We start from the raw sequence: 17,911 nt of genomic DNA on the forward strand, positions 1-17,911 counted from the left end.
TGTATGGTATCAATGAGCCTGCAACCATTGTATGGGAGGCAAAAGTCTCAAGACAACTACATCCAATCTCTTTGATTAGGACAGCCACCATTGTCGCTCTATAGATTAACGTGGGACCGGATCCTGATCCGGTTCCGGCGACCCAGCCTCATTAGGGGTCCGGCCACACTCTTTGATTAGGTCTGGGCTAAAACTGCATATAAAAAATCTGTTCATATACGGCATGTAATTTGGAAATTCTTTAAAAAAAAACCCTCAAATCTCGTAAATTTGATCTTGCATTTCGAATTGCACACATGATTGGCCAAATGCCAACAAAGAAATATGGTGTAGTGTGTTGGGCTCCTTTCCGAGCTTACTATGGTGTGTCTGTGTCAGGGCTTGTTCTTGGTGGGCTCCTTTCTAAGCCTCTGTTTCAGCTACACGAGAGAGGCTTTGTAAGGAAATAAGGTCCAAGTGGAGTAAGAAGTTATACCTGTGCTATTGAATATTTTCTCCTAATAATAGATTAAAGATATATCCACCCCCTTTCCAGTATTGACAACCTTTTATTTGTCTTTTCCCAATAATAGCTCAATATCATACTCCTTTTTTTTATCTGTTCATGGAAATAACTTCATTTTTCAAAAAAAAAAAAAAAAAAAAGCAAGAACAAAAATGGGGGCACTCAAAAGCGGTGGAAATGCAGAGAAAGTCAGAAAGGGGGTGAAAATATCATTTCCTCTAATGATAATATATGGTAATAATGGGATTTGCTAGGGACCATCACAGAGGGCATTTCGCGGTCGGCTGTTGCATGAGAGAGCAGCCACATAGGTTTACTTTTCAACAGATTTTGTCTTATTGATGAGGTGGCTGATCTCTCATGCAACAGCCTGCCCACGAAATGCCAGAAATGACTTCCGCAATGGTCCCTAGCAAATCCCGGTAATAATGCTAACTCTCCCTTCTTTTGATAGTGTCACTCCTTTGTTTTCTAAAGACTACTGTTATGACGTATGGGTACCTTTTCAGCTATCAGGAATGGCAACAGCCTTTAGCAATCCAAAAGGTACAGAAAAGGAGTGTTACTATTAAAAAACATGGGAGTGGATATTGTTTACCTGATGAGTGATAATACTACGAGGGAAATGCTAAAAAGATGGTGGCCGATCGAGAATGAACCCAATTGGATGATCGGCCCATTGTTGGTTCAAACACACACACACACAAACACAGCCGTGCATCCTTCTCTACATCTGCTTTCCTTTGCATTTTCTTTTCACTTGAGTGATACAAAAAATTACATGGGAAAAGGATAGGGCTAAAAAACCCTCTGCCAAAAACAAAAACAAAAAACAATATAACAAGAATAAAATGCCCAACAAACGTAAAACAAATTTACACTCACTGAGCAGAGCAATGATATATTTTATCTCTGCCAAAGATGATTGAAGGCGTAAGTTGTTAGCTGCAAGAGCGTTTGGAGTCACAAGAGTGAGTCAATTGCTGAGATGGAGCTGCTCCCTCTTATCTATAGCTTGTTTCAGTTGTATGAGTTGTGTTCTAAGGCTTGATTCCTCTACCTGCATAAAAACCAAATGGTCGTACAAGACTCCATTGTGAGTGCCCATGTTCAAGTGCAATTATTTTAGGGCGAATCAATGCATTGAGGTATAAGAAATCTACCCAATTTTCATGTGTGTGTGTGTGTGTGTGTCGATCTAAATACTGAAAAGGTTTCAACCCATCTGAGGAAACATTCGACAAAAATAGAGCTATATCCCCGGAGTTCTTCCACTTTGATTTCCTTGGCATCGTGAATCAAATAAGACAAATGAAAGACACCCTTGGTTATGTGAAGAAAGCTCTCTTAACTGGAGGGTCCAATAGCAACTTTAACACCTTTAACAAGGAAACTTTCGCCATTTGAACTATTAAACCAAGATGCCTCTAAAGCCATTTGAACTACGTTAACTGTCCTAGGACAGTGGACCACTTACTGAGGATGGCAAAGGTCAATAACAAGGTTGAGGCAAAAAAAAGTTTTCTGGCAGCGTAGATCTAGAGCAACACGTTTATGACATGAGAAGAATATGACTTGTTCGAATGGAAAGAGGTCAAGATGCAATCCTTTTTTTTTTTTTTTTATGGGTAAGCCGGGGTTTAACGGGGACCCCTACCGATTTATTAGATATAGAAAAAGAAAGAACAATAAGATCACAAAGCCAGCCCTAACTCAGAACAAGCGAGAAGGGGGAACCGAGGCTCTACAACTATGAGCGACAAGCACTAAGCCTAAGAGAACACAATGATCAATACTTTTGAATTACATAATCATCTAATTTTGAAGGGGTGTGATGGGCTCTTTCTGAGCGCTTTGGCCAGGTTTTCTTGAGAACTTCCTGCCAATTTGATTTTCCAAGTTCTGGGGTCTCCTCTTCACCATTATCCTCATGTTCGACTTGAATCAGGTGGACTTGATTGAGTTCTTCTGCCCAAGATACATTCTTTTTTGGAGAGACTCTAGGGCTTTTTAGGCTTGTTTTAAGATGCAATCCTTCAGTGATAGAGGTGAGATTTCAGAGGTTATTGTTGATTTCATGAAGAAGTTTTCTGAGGCGGAGACTGAATACCCCAAATCAGGTTGATTACAACTTTCTAGTATCCCCAAGGCGTCTGGTCTAGGATTCTAGACACTTGACAGTCAAATTTTCAGTTGATGAGAACAGGGACGCTCTTGGATCAGAAGGCTTTCCCGTGGCCTTATTTTGAAATTTTTGGATATGATCCGAAAAACAAATGAAGATTAATAGGAAACTAAAGCAAATGGGATAGTGGAGTCTCAAATTGAGTGAGTGGCCTTTCATCCCTTAACATGCCTCATTGTTTTTGTGCAGATGTTGTGGGTTGTATTGTTTGTCTCGTTGCCAACTTCGTTGCAAATGTCTCATTGTAAATTTTTATGAAAACGTATGTTCTAAAAGACCTCTATCTATGTATTGCCATTGGTTTCTTCTTGTATGCCTCGTGGCTTGTATTGTTGTCTAATGATGTATTCAAATAAAAAAAATATTTAAAAGAACAAGAGAACACCTATTCTTCCTGAATGGATGTATCTCCATTTTACCTGGATGGCTGCTGTTGAAGCTAATAGTTCTCCACATTCATCAAGCATGGTCCTCTCCTGTGCTGCGACTTCAGCAACCTCAGAAACCAGAGAGTTCATTCCCTCCACCTGTGAAGCATATAAGACACAATTTGCGGTTAAAAATCTGAAGTAATTACTCAAGAATGTGAGATTTCTAGACATTCAACATTTAAAAGACCCCTTTTGACTTACCTATTAATAAAAGCATCAGTCCATTTCTCATATTCAATTAGGGTGAGACAACTTTTTGAAAGGGATATTTGGAAAACCATTTTGACTGAAAGATTAGTTGAAGTATCAATAGCAACTCCTGAAAAGATTTAGGTATGTCCAATTAGTCACCGAATAAATGGAGAGTCGTTTCTATGTTTAAGTTCAGATAATCATGATAAGATACTTCCCAAACTCTCATCCTATGATAATGACCAGTCATACCCTTGAGTCCAGATCATCCTTGGGAGAAATTTATTTGGAGAAGCAACAATGAATAAACACTAGACACCTGGAAACCGCTGTTGGTCCGCATTCAAAAAAAGGATTCATACAAATCATTGCTGATTAAAGTCAAATTAGTGATATGGATGAACTATTTTCCGTCTGTGATGTCTAGGTTGATCCTCGGAGGGATGGCTTAAGCTCAATTTTGATGGTAGGAATGAATTGATTGGGTGTGATGATGTTGCTATTAGAGAGACAAGTTTTGGAGGGACAGTATCAGGCCCTGGTGATAAAGAGTGATTTTGGCTTTTGCAAGTCCTTATGAAGATGATCGCACTCAGGTGCAATTTGAATTGTCTGCCTCTCCCTTTTTTACCTTTACTACTATAACGGTAAATGGCATGTGGTTCTAAAAGTTGAATTGTGGGAAAGGAACCTTGTTATGGTAAATGTAATTGCTCCGCCTGAATGGCTTGGTCCTTGAGAATAAACTTGTGATGAACAGCAAAAGAAGACGGAGACACAACTATTCAGTACACAATACCAAATGGAAAGTACATGCACCTTTCAATGGGAATAAACTGGAGAAAAGAGATATTATCCAGCAAGCGGTAGCAGCAGACAAAAACAAACGCTGGAAGGAAAATGGAGAAAAAGGATATGCTGGTTAGAAGGAAAGAGATGGTACATTATGAGAAGAAGTCATTGGGCAAAAGCTGACATGCAGGAAACCTTGAATGGTAAAGCTTGAGAGTCGAGCCTAGGAGGTGCAGGGGTCAGAAGGTCTTCCTAAAACAATAGACAGGGTTAAGGTTCTCTCTCTCTCTCTCTCTCTCTCTCTCTCTCTCTCTCTCTCTCTCTCTCTCAATGGTAAAGCTATCAATTAAGAAAATAAGAGAAAAACAACCGAGGACTGAGACGGTCCGAGCAAAGAAGAGGAAAAAACAACATGAGGAAAAACTAAGGAACCGAAAACAGAGACTCAAGGTAAAAGAAAATCGACAACCCCAAGGAAGCTCTTGCAACACCAGCCCTGGCTAGTCTATCAGCCTCTCCATTGGCCGATCTCCTCACATGCCTATAGGAAATGGGGATGCCTTCTGCTCACTCTTGGATCTCGTCCACCCAAGGCACGAACCTCTGGGGGGGGCAACTCCCCTCCAACCACCGAATTACATTCAGGGAATCCGCTTCGACCATGAGGCTATCTGTGACATGCCTCTCTTATAATTGCATACCCTATAGTACTGCTCTAACCTCCGCTTCACTCGAGTCCGATATTCCAATGGGACCTGAAAAAGCACACCTGACGACTCCCTGATTGTCCCTCAGAAGGCCTCCAACTCTAGCTGGACCTAGATTTCCAAGACTTGAACCATCGAAGTTCAACTTTAGAGATCCTACATTTAGAGGTTCCCAATGTGGTGAGGGAACCGACCTCAACTCCGAGATAAAGCCGATATCTCTCCACCCTGACACAACTCGAAAGCAGAAACAAACTGATAGCTTGGAAGAACTTTGGCCCATGCAACGGATAAAGTGATTACTTTTATAAAAATGTAATGAGGCGACTTGACTTTTCCCTTGAACACCCGAGCATTCCTCTCCTTCCAAAGCACATGAACTTTGACTCCCTACTCTTCTTTGATCCTTATCTTCCTCTAGTGATCTAGGAACTCCTTCAGTTTCTTCCATTCATGTTATTCCCTTCCCCTCCTTTTGTCTAAAGAGTGCCAAGCTGACACTAATGGGAGGAGCATGTAAAGAAACATGTCTATGGCTGATTTAACAATCCAGCACTAAGTGAATACATAACAGTAATGTCCATTTTACATCTAGAAATTTAGATATAAGATTTATGGCCTGTTATTGATAATAAAAAATGCAATCACTGACACAAACACAGGTTTGATAAAATCTGACAAGTGTGGTCCTCCGATTGAATTCATAAATCCAAAGAATGGATGCCAAGTTGGAGGTGATTCTCTGATTCTTTATCCCTCTTCATACATATTAAGTGATTTTCCAATGCTTAGTAAGCCTTATATACAACTTGCCTGATATAGATCAAACATTTCTTGTTCTTTTTCTGAAATGGATCAAACATATCTTATTCTACGCATGAATTAACTCAAACTTTGCAAACTCCAAGAATGCCCCACCTCAATGCTGTAAGAGAATATGAGGCAGCTCAGTTGTTCTGACGTGAGAAAATTGTTCATTTTGCATCATTGAATGACTAAAAAGTCCACATTAGAAGCTTCTTGTGATGCTGATTGGGCTGGAAATCAAGCCATGCGACAACAAATGTTTGTCTATTGGTCATGGTATAATTTTAAAGACTGGTAAGATTCAATTCAACATTTTGTTCGTTCGGATTTGATTGCTGGATGAACTGCATTTCCGATATTGACCCCATAAAGGAAACAATAAGTATAGCTAGTCCGTGAAGAGCCAATCATCGTACTATAAAAATTGGGCAGAACACTCCCTTATAACAATTGTAATTTGTAAAAGTTAAGCAGAATATGATGCCATGGTCACAACCATGGTTTTAAATTTCCCCTGAAACGGACACGAAACAACCAAAATGTTTCCGTTTCCATCCACATCAAAACCGAAACCGAAACAACCGAAATAGAGAAACCAAAATTGTAAGTGTAATAGTGGTATACTATATTAGTATGTATTACATGATTGTATTTATATGAATTGCATTCAAAATGTGGTGCATATATTATGTATAAATATTTATATGAATTAAATGTGAAATTTGGTAAGTACTAAACTATCACGATTCAAGTCATCATGAATGTCTGTGACAATTTTTCTGCATTTGAATTCCATATACAGCTTTAAGAGCGCCAAACAGGTACAAATTGGCATATATGTATCATTATAAAAACACATGAGCATAAATGCATAAATCATTCTTTATCTAAATCTTGCGTATATCTTTCTAATACCAACCAAAGCAAATGATGCTCTTCTACTTGTCTATCAACTTTTCCATACACATGAGAAACATAGGAAAGCTATAACATGTTCAAGAGCATAGGAAAATTAATTCAAGTCAGATTCGGCGTTATTCACTGTCACTTGAGAAAGTACAAACAATTGCATATGATAAATAAATGTAGGGACTTGCCCACTCATTCAGGAATCATCAATTTAACTAGCCTCGATGTTGAAACAATCAATTCACTGTAACATTATGTGAGACACAAGCTTATCACTCAATACATAATCTTAAAGACAGAATAGAGGCAACAACTTTAAATAAGGAGAAAATAAAATTATAACTGTATCAGTAATGGTGACTACATGAATTTGGTATAATTTATAAAAACCTTACCCTTGATAGTAAAGAACATATGGAGGAACCCATAGCTTGCATAACATCGACTGCTGAACTGACAGCATCCTTCACTGTGTGGATTTCTGCCTGAAAAACCATGGTGCTAATAAATTACCAGCTATTTTCTCTTATGTACAAATTTCATTTGTATACTTTTTTTTTTGTTTTGTTTTGAATGGTAAATTTCATTTGTATTCACTCCATGGCATTTTTCCAAAGAACTAATTTCATCGATGATACCTCATCTTAAGGAACTTAGTTAAAATTAAAAAAAAAATCATTCCAATAACCAGTATGGACATACCCTTGCACCCCCGGTAACTGGAAGGCGGACAGTGCTTGCCTCCAAAGCTTCAATAGCTTCAGATAAAGAACTAGAATGCTCTCTTTCCACAATAGTCCAATCATCAAGGTATATCATCTGATTGAATCAAAATTTCATGCAAGCATTTCAAACAAGAAGTGTCGAGAGAAATTAAGCTATTAAAATTAGTTCAAAATTGGCATTAAGAATGTCAAGAAAAAAAAAGAAATGTTCAAAGACCAGTGACCTATAAAGTAAGTCTTTCTTATGAAATAAAACACTAAAGTAATTAGATTCAAATGAGAAATTCCGAACTGCCAAAGGAACTGCAGCTCTGAGTAATGATAGGGTAGTTTCACCAACATGGACTTATGACTTACACCATGTTTGAGGATGATGCCTTATATATTATGTGATGAGGTGGTTACACACCTCTTTTACTCAGCTGAAATTTAATGAAACTTTCTCTCTTTCGAACAATAACAGCCTTCCCTATGTGCTTGGAGAGTTAACTCAGTGCAGATGAACTGACAATACGGTGTTGGCGGGGATGCATGCATATAGGGATTGTGTTGTCCTCTCAAGTTTATTGGCTACTTTTTGAAAAAAATTCCCATGCCGCTGCTATCATTTCCCCTCTTGAACATCATTAATACCAATTAAGAAAATAAGTACAATATGACATAATAATCTAAATGAAGAAGTAACATACTAGCCACTGAATAGAGCCTTGCTGGGTAAGTGGTTGTGGGGGTTCGAGGAGGATAGATCCCAGATGTGGCATTCATTGATCGAGGAGAAATACGGTGCAAGTTTTGGTGGTTGGAATTCTAGTGTCGGCCTCAGGGCTAAGGGTGCCACAATTTGGCAAGATATTAGGAACCTTATGACTCTGTTGCAGATGGGAATCAGATTCAGAGGTGGCATGGAGATCGGATTCAGATCTGGCTTGATCCTTGTTCTGGTGACTGGCCCCTTAGAGAGGATTTCTTGGAGTTATTCATTGTGGCATCTAAGTGTCAGATTAGTGTCGAAGATTCTATTGGCATGAGGGCAAAGCGGTTTGGAAAATCCAGTGTCGTAGACAATTGTTTGACATAGAGGTTATCAGAGTGGCTTCATTCATGACGAGAGGGGAGGTAAAGACAGAAGGATCTGGACCTGGGCGTCTGACGGGAAGTTCTCCATTCATTCTCTATACCATTGTTTGGTGCTGCTTGATTCTCCTTCGCCAGCGAAGAATTTGGAGGATTCCTGCTCGTCTGGTATGTGATTTCGGTTGGATGGCATACCTGAATAAGATTTTAACCATTATCACAACGTATTATCGCTTATATCATACTTTCATTTATAGTTGGGTTGCTAGATATGTTTGGTCATTCGTCCTTAACTTGCTTGGGACTTACTAGGTGTTCCTAGCGCATATTGCAAATTTGGTTGAGGGGGATCTTTGCCCCTTGGCCCCAGAGGGGGCGGATCTTGTGGAGTTTGGCCCTTATGGCTTCACTCTGGGTTCTTTGGAAAGAAAGGAACAATTGTGTTTTTAATGGTAATTCAAGGCACATATTTTCCATTCGCAATTGTTATTTTCTCTCATCTTTCATTTTGGGCAGTCATCCCTAAATTCAGGGGTTATATACAATCTTCTATCTGCAGATATTGGGAAGAAGTCCGAGCAAGTAGGATTGTCATGGACAAGCCATCTCCTAAGTGGTCTCCTCCTTCCATTGAGTTCATTACGCTGAACTTCGATGGGTCCAGTTAGGAGAACCTTGGTCCTGCAGGTATTGGCGACTTCGTTTAACGCCTAGAAAGCAAAACCTTAGAAGCGGGAATCTTCCCTCGGAGTGCCGCTCCTAACTCGGAACCTCGATTTGGCGCTCCTTAGGAAGGAGCTTCCAGGGAGCGCGATCCTGAAGAGATGGAAACTGCTCTTATTACTCTATTAGTAACCCCCTAACCGACTTACTTGCATCAAACTCCTCCAACTGTTCAAAGTACTTCATTGGAGCAAGCACGAAGGCAAATCTTCAGAAGGCATGAAGAAAGAGGGCATAAAAATGAAGATGGTTAGAAATTACTCCTTTTGATGTACTTAAATTTTGAAAGATTTATAGAAGATAGTTAAAAATTTATATTTTTTTATGTACTAGAATTTTGAAAGGCATATGATGAAAATATTACATTAACGCTCCCAAGACGCGCCCAACCTTAGACTCTTCTAGACCCCAAGTTTCCCTCCGCTCCCGCACCCGCTTCATGCTTCTATGAGCAAAAATCATCGGCCTATTTGGTCCCTATTGGCGCAAAGGATAGTAAAGAAGCAGAGGTGTAGGCTTTGCTGGATGGCATTAGGCTCATTGACCACATTGAGATCGATCACTTTGTTGTGAAGGCGATTCGCTTAATGTCATCCGATGGATGAAAGCGGGGGTGAGCTACCGTGGAGGTTTGCCGGCGTGGTTGAGGAGGTTCTGGATCGTATCGTGGTTTTTTATTTTAATTTTTAATTATTATTATTATTATTATTATTATTTTATTTTTGTGTGTGTGTGAGTTGGGGGAGGGGGGGTGTTTACTCTATGTCTTTTCGAAGTATTTGGTGATTTGGCAACTGCAAGGCTGATTGTTTGGCCCACTTGGGGTTGGATAGGTTGTCTTTAGAGACCCTTCATTTCTCGCCCCATTGATGGTTTTGTCGTATTTTTTTATTGGCTTTCCGTTAACCATCACGGTCCCCAGGTTTTGCCCTTTTCTTTTTTAGGTTTGTTGCCATTCAAAAAAAAACACAGACTAGTCCCTTACAAATTCTGAAATAAAATAACCACTACTGAGTATTCAACTTCGGCAAGTATTTTATTTGTCATAAACTACAATGAACCATTCAATAATTATTATGGCCTTTAGGATCTTTTGTATATTTGTCATAAACTACAATAAACCATTCAACAACTATTATGGCCGTCAGGACCTTTTCCCTCTCTTGTGTGTTTCTTCTATAAATTTTGTTGTCACAGATCCAGAAAAATGATACAAAACAAGGATGCAACTGTCTCAAAGAAGAGATAATAGAATAACTCTTATAAATTATTAAAATTAGAGAGTACTATGGACTATTCACCACCACCAAAGAATAAGGAGGAAGGAAAGATTAAAATCATACTTGTTCTTTCAGAATTAAGTTCAACTTTAGCTCTTGCCTCAGTTGTTGGAGGTTGATCCTTTTAATGGTGACAGAATCACGCAGTTCTGAAGTAGTCCTCCACACATTGTAAAAGATATTCTGTTAAAAGAAATCAAGCATCAATGATGTTGTATATCTCATTTATGGGAATTCATTCAAGACTATGATTGTTGAAATTAATGTTCATCTGGTGATCATTAGAAAGAATAAAATTTACACACAGTATAGCGATACTGCAAATGATATTCAAATTTAACTACTAAGACGAGAAAAAATAAGGAAACAAAAATTAAAGTTCTACAATAAAAGTATTTCTAGTTCTTTATGTTATATCATTGAATTCAAGAATAGAGTCTATTAGGAATCATATTTTTATTATCAAGATATATGAAGTATGTATCAAAATAGAAAGCAACTGGATCATTAACATGCAAAGGAAGTGATAACACCCAATTGTACAACTGTTTGACAATTTTAACCATTCTATGTATTATCAGTCAAACCAAAAGAGATAAGCATTTAGTCATGGATTAAAATTCATGCCACAAGTTTTACATTTTCCTTATACAGAAGATTAAATTGTTCAACATACCTATTTGTTGGGAATTCTACCATCCTTTACTTCAGCTATACACATATTAACCAGTAATGATGAGGCCACAACAAATAAACAAAAAAGCTTGTGCAACACATTTCATGCATACACCAAGGATGATACAAAACCCATGGTTACCAATGCACGTGTCACATGGTAAGGAGACCGTGGAAATGTTAAGGTTAAAAGACAAGTTTAGAATTTCATAAAGAATAGGATGAAGATGGGAACCAGGGATCAGATTCTTTAGTCCCACATAAATCTCAAGCCTAATATTTTTGTACAAAGAAGTAACAAAAACTTTATTAAAAGTGAAACAAAAGAGAAACTATGGCAGGAGCAGAGATTGCCCCTCAACGAATGCATCCTATTGGCTACTAGTACCTGGAAATTTCAACTTTTGGATTCCTGATGACTGGAACTTGGGGACACTTTGACCAATGTTTTGAAAATCGGAATTGAATCGTAAATCATCATAGGGGTCGAATATCGAATCATAAATCATAATATTCATTCATATAATTCATAATATGAATTGTTTACTAACAAACTTGTCATGCTAATAATGTATTTCTCATCCAAACCCATGCATATCGGATAATGATATTAAAAATAATAAAAGACTTCAGATCATATCATTTCTCAAAGTCAAATGACAAATATCAATTACCAAAAAGTAGAAGCCGTCGGTGTTTTCCCCATTATAGGCATCTCCCTCCTCAATGTGAATAATGCCCTCAAGCACATGCATTGTGCTTGAACGGTTCAAATTGGTTCGATTTGTTTGAACTCAGCCTCCTCTATCTTCTTCCTTCGCGTGAGACAATTTTCGAAGGTTTTTTCTAACGTAGAAGGGAAAGGGGGTCGTTCGAAAGAAAGTACTATTTTTTTTAGACAAAACTTAACTAGGATAAATTGCATAAATCATAAGATTTACGATTGAATCATAAGATTCAATCAAAAAATCACAAGATTTAGACAAATTAAGATTCAATCATGGGATTCAAATCGAAATCTATAAGATTTGAATCATAAATCGTAAGACTTTCAAAACAATTACTCTTGTGGAGCTGCATCATGAAACTGTCTCGTAAAGTTTCTCATGAAAGACTACATCTCCACGATGGACTAAGCAACTGTACCCCAACCAAAAGTCAGCTAAGGGCAGAAGAATAGCTGGCTTTTCATTCTGTCGGAGCATTTAGTGAACAAGAAATTCAAATCCAAATTAGACAACTCAAAAATAGAGGCAAGCCACCCAGAGTTAATATACACACCTTCAGAAACCTTGTGACTGAGCTTTCTGCTACTCATTTGAGTCGATTGGGTTTGAGTTGGGAGAAGGAAGGGCGGGAGGGCGGCAAGACACCCAAAGAGAAAACCAAGATCAAGCAAGTTACCCGACTAGAAAGTCTGATTCTAAGTCTAAGGATCGGAAGTTATAAACATGATATTGAACTGCACCTTACGACAATTCAGTAGGTTGCATATGGTGGCGGTGCAACACATTTCCAACCTGACCAAACCAGGCAAGTATGTATCCATGAAGCAATGTATAAGCTAACAATATGGAGGTACTTTTTTCATGTAAATGAACCACAAAGGTCTTGTTTTATACACACTGTTTTATATTAAAAGGATCCCAGGAAAGATATCATGGGTGCTTCTTTGGTGTATTTCTGTTACTTCCCTACCAACAGAGTATTTTGTGTTTAAATGCTTTCTTACAGTCATTGTACGTATCGGCTTCTTCATTGAAAAATTTCCTTCATACAAAGAATACAGAGAAATGGATGTTTTTCCGGTAATTTATCAGTATGATAAAGAACCAGAAGGGATGCATTATGGTAGCACTGAGTAGATAACCAAAGGGAAATCCTTGCTCAAAAAAATCCCTGCTCGGAAAAAGAAAAAAAAAAAAACTGGGGTAGTCCTCGACATGGGTTTGTTAAACATGATATTAAATGCATCTGGCACTTAACAGCTAATAACTAATCAGTAAAAAATTTATGTTACTGAAAGAGAAAAGGTTATGTGACTAAATTGATTTGATGAAATGACAAAACATAACCTGAAATTTTCAACAAAGAAAAATTAACCATTGCCCAGATAATGTACAAAGGAAGCATATCAGAATATTAGCATGAATAGAAAGAATGCTAGCCGAAAAATACAACTGTATAATGGATGGAAGTGATCATGGCATGGATAATCAGCTCCCACGTGATTCAGAGAATTTTGGAAGGTAAAACGCCAATCCCAAGAACAGAGGCGAAGTAATTCAAACAGACAGCACTCAAGAACAAAGAATCCTACCTCTGCTGTAACTTTCTGTATAGACAAAGCAGTATCTGTTCGGGTATTGACAAATCGCCATTGCAAGTATCTATTGTACAGCAGCCTCAGCTGATGAGTATCTTCTAGTTGGTTCGCACCTTTCTTTCCTTTCCGAACATCAGCCGCAAAGCTGAGAACGGACGTTGAGCTGCTGGATCGACTACTCACAGAGCTTGCTGAAGAAAAAGGAGTAGATGGCCTTGTCCGGGATGGACTGAGCATAGCCCTAGAGAAAGAAGATACCGGTGTGGCTTTACCTGGCGACGGAGGACGCAACCCCGGCAGAGGTGATGACAAAAATTTACTTTGGGGAGTCACTAAGGACACTCTTTCCAATGAAGTTGAAGACACACCAACACTCGATGAAACATGCTTAGGAGGTCCAGATAGTTTCAATGAAGTATCATCGATTGAACTCGATTCATACTCTACTCTTCCACTTCCATCAAAAGAGATCCGCCTCGCCACCTCGCTAACTGATTTTTGTAAACCTCCACTCACACCATCAAATGCAGGCACTCTCCTAATTGGAGAAACCCCTCGTCCTGGAATTGGCAAAGAACCAACTTTGATAGGCTTCTCAGCGAGATCCATGCTTCTGTTTAAGGCATTAGCAGACATCTTCCCACCTGTTCTGCTAGGCCACCGATGCTGATCTATCACTCTAGCATGTGAATTCTCCACGGGCTTCGAATTCTCTGATTGATCGGAGGTGTTCTTCCCTTTAAGAGGAGTCCTCTTTCTCTCAGGTGTTACCTTGTGCTGAACGGCCAGACTTTCAGCCTGCCTATGTGCCACATTGGAAGGAGGCTTCAGCGAGTGATCCAAGGAGGGATGGGGGACCGGTCTTTCCTTCTTGTTAGCAAGGAGAGACAAAGAATCAGACTGGAAAGAAACATAGGGGCTCCGTGTAGAAGGCCACAAGCCCTCAGGTGTCCTTCCACCCATTAACCGCCTGGAAGAGATTTGCATATCTGTCGATGAATCGTGCAATGGCGTAGAAGGTCTTGATGGGGATGACGGCCTAGAATGTCGCGATGGGGATGGAGGAGTAGAAGGCCTTGATGGGGATGAAGGCTTAGAATGTCTCGATGGGGATGGAGGAGTAGAAGGCCTTGATGGGGATGAAGGCTTAGAATGTCTCAATGGGGATGGAGGAGTAGAAGGCCTTGATGGGGATGAAGGCGTTGAGGGTCGTCTTCTCTCAGCCGATTGGGCTCGTTTAGAGATGGAAGGCCCAGGTGTAGGGTCTGTCCTATTGAGGTTCGGAGATGGGCATCTTCTAGGAACTGTAGGTGTTGTGATCGCAGCCTTATACCTTGATGTGATTTCCCTTGTTCGCGGCTTGCGAGAGACCGCATTGTTCTTCTCGGATGGCACCAATGGGGGTCTCTGAATCTCTTCTGTCTCACACACATCCATCCAAATATTCAAAATCAAACCACATTGAGAGCTCCCTCATAAAACTAAACGCACTTCAATGGCTTTCATTTATCCTAGTTATAGCAATGGCAGAGAAACCACAAAAATAAGACCCTCCCTGATACAAATCTGCCAGACGAAAGGTTAAAAGTAAGGACATTTATGCTGAGAGAAAAGGAAAAGAAAAGAAAAGAAAAGAGAATTCATTTCTACAAATAACTGGATCCGGTGAGAGCGATTCACTGGTGCAATTGTGCAAACCTATAAAAGAAATGGGTTTTTCGTTTTCACCAACAAATCTCAAGAATTCTAATTGGGGCTCTTCATTCTCTGAATCCTCTAACAGTGTAACGGTAAAATCAGGGGTAAAATTGGTAAGAGTCCAGAAGAATCAGCAAACTGTTTTATGTTTCGTGTTTTTAGTGGGTATTTTGGGATGAATGCATTCAATTGAGTTTTTGTTGGTTTGCATTTTATTTCATTTATGGGTTTTTTTTGTTGGTATAGGAGATTTACGTAACGGAGTCTAGGGTTGTGGGGAGAGATATGGACATCCATGTGCAAAGCAGATTCATTGTCTATCTCCATGATTTTTTTTTGGAGAACTAAAATAATATAAAAATGCCTTATAATTCTTAGGCATCCCGTTTTCTATGTTTTTTGTTCTGATTAAGGTCAATTTCTTCAATTAAAAAAAGAATTAAAAAATTTAAGTGGAGAAAGGTGAAATTATATCCTCTCAAAATATAATCAATAATAGAGATCAGGAAACAAGACGAAAATATGGCAAAACTTTCAACTTTTCTCATAATTATAACTGATTTACATTGATTTTAAATTTTTTAAAAAAAAATTTACTGATTAAACTGAATAAGTAAACGAAAGTTTCACCATTTTATCTTTAATTAGTTGCATTTTGTTGTTGACATTTTTATTGATTATTAAGATTAAGCTGAAAAGGTTACGGATTTATTAAATTTAAAAAGGAAAAAGGTTAAGCTTTAGAAAATGATGATTATTTTATTTTTCGGTGAAGGAATATTCCATTTTTTTTCCTTGTGTGAACGTATTTTGTATATTACTCGATTTATTCATAAAACAGAAATGCCAGGGAAAAATATTTGCTTCTTCAAAATCCTTAAGATCAGAAAAAAAAAAAAAAAAAAAAACGAATCGCATATACCTGAAAGAAACGAAATCAGAAATCAAATCGCAACTCGAATCAAATAAAATTCGATCAGAGAGTCATGAAAACAGAGAGAATCGCATATAGGTAAAATAAACGAAATCAAGATAAAATCGCAACTCGAATCAAATAAAATTCGATCAGAATAACTCACCGAACAAACTCCGCCAAGAGTCAGACACATTTCACGGATCCGATCCAAGAAAAACTACACATCAAGTTCCGAATCTCAAAAAAAAAAAAAAAAACGAACAGCGGTTCCATAAGATCCTAATTCTACCATTTCAGCAACCTCTGAACCTGAAATTCTCCCATTTCTACCTTCCACAGAACAAAATCTCGCGAAAACCAGAAAAACATCATCAAAATCTCCAAACTCTATTTCAGAAAATCAACAGAACTCAACTCTTCATGGAAGAAAGGCGATTTTCAGGCGTGAAATCGGCAGTCGGAATTCGAATCGGAAATTTGTAAGAGAGAGAGAGAGAGAGAGAGAGAGAGAGAGAGAGAGAGTTATTTTGAAAGGAAGGATCAGAATTGGGAAGAAGGAAAAAAAAATAGGAAAAAAATGATTAAAAGGGGATTTCAGTTTGGAGGGAGTCGTAATCAAAGTTTGTTTTTCATCTACCTAATTAATATGGCATTTAGAGAGATTATTTGTACGCTAAGTAAGGCATTGGGGAAGTAGTTGTCCCGTGACTTGTAAGCTGTCGTCCTGGTGGGCCCACATTTACACATACCAGATCCAAATTCTCTAATCAACGGGCATAGCTACTTCTTTACATCTTATTTTTGTTGACCATTGATAAGATGGCCAGGATCGTCCAATTGGTGAGATCATTACCTTAGTGGACCCCCACTAGATCATAAACATGTGCGATTGGTGCAATCAAGTGGGACTTATACCCGTATCATTTGCCCTTAATTTCTTCTACCCAACGTCTAATGTGGATGTGGTGCGATTTGTGATGGGTCCCAGTAAACGAAGGCCGTTGTCTTAGATTTTGAAAATCGATTTGGAGTCCGAAGCTGATTATGGAAACCTCTATAGATGAGAGGGCTGGGATCATCCTATGTAGATTTTTTATTGGGTATTGCCTATTTCCGTTGTGGCCCAACAAATCAACGGTTTGGATCATCCTATAATGGTTAGGACTTAGGAGTTAGGAGTTAGGATCATCTGATGAGTGCCAATTTTTGGTCATGGACGATCCCCTAGAGAACTTACCTCGTGTACAATGATGACACACGTGCGAGATCAGGGAGGGACATCATTTAGAAAGTTCCGGCCCGCCAAATGCGTTTTCTCCTCTTCTGGAATTAGGTTAGTTTGAAACGGAAAGTCCATTCAAATTTTGACAAAGTCATAATTGGAAAGGAAAAGGATAAGGAGAAGAAATATCACGAATACTTCAAAAGCACGGCAAGGTATTTGCAATGTTAATCGTGGGCTATGGATACACTAATTGGACGGTTTGGATCGTTCTATGGTTGTATTGGTTGGATTTTGTAGGCCCCACTAGATACATTTTAATCAACGTATGTATCCACCGTGTACGGTGGCCACGGGGTAGATTACCTACCGAAACAACTTTCTTTAAATTTATAAAAAAGGGCAGGGGTTTGGGAGACATGAAATCGGCCCGGGTTGGGGCTAAAAAAGTTGTCCTTTTTACTAAGCTTAGCAGACCGCCCGGCCCGGCCCTGCCCAGACCAATGACACTCGTGGGAAGAAGAACCACATTTCAAGTGGGGCCTGAATCGAGTAAAGTCTTGCCCTACGGGTTGGAACAAGCTAAGGAGAAGAGATCTTTCTTAGCTTACCGTAGAGGGCCACGTGGCAAACACGGAATGCTGATTAGCCCGTTGACATGGTTATCTTCTTTGGGATGCTTGTTCAAAGATGAGTAGGGTCGAGTAACTTGATGCACTTGGTCTGACCAGTAGGGTCGCGTTA

General features: G+C 38.9%; 1 protein-coding gene across 2 annotated transcripts; it reads right to left on the bottom strand.

The window, feature by feature from the left end:
- Window positions 1-1,225: 1,225 nt before the first annotated feature.
- On the bottom strand, window positions 1,226-16,548 carry LOC143879589 (AUGMIN subunit 8-like). 2 transcript variants are annotated; one of them, XM_077382045.1, is made up of 7 exons: window positions 16,109-16,518; window positions 13,326-14,897; window positions 10,394-10,513; window positions 7,231-7,347; window positions 6,924-7,013; window positions 3,110-3,217; window positions 1,226-1,565 (listed from the first exon to the last, which is right to left on the bottom strand). In XM_077382045.1, exons 2-7 carry the CDS (start codon window positions 14,766-14,768, stop codon window positions 1,482-1,484), a joined length of 1,962 nt encoding a protein of 653 aa, XP_077238160.1. In that variant the 5' UTR covers window positions 14,769-14,897; window positions 16,109-16,518; the 3' UTR covers window positions 1,226-1,481. The 2 variants fall into 2 exon arrangements, with proteins under 2 accessions (XP_077238160.1, XP_077238161.1); XM_077382046.1 differs by lacking the exons at window positions 1,226-1,565; window positions 3,110-3,217; window positions 6,924-7,013; window positions 7,231-7,347 and adding an exon at window positions 7,996-8,522 and having other exon boundaries at window positions 16,109-16,548.
- Between the last annotated feature and the right edge of the window lie 1,363 nt (window positions 16,549-17,911).

This window comes from Tasmannia lanceolata, unplaced genomic scaffold, assembly GCF_043159265.1.
Source record: "Tasmannia lanceolata isolate RefF3 unplaced genomic scaffold, GAP_Taslan_0.1 ptg000006l, whole genome shotgun sequence".
NCBI classification, from domain to species: domain Eukaryota; kingdom Viridiplantae; phylum Streptophyta; class Magnoliopsida; order Canellales; family Winteraceae; genus Tasmannia; species Tasmannia lanceolata.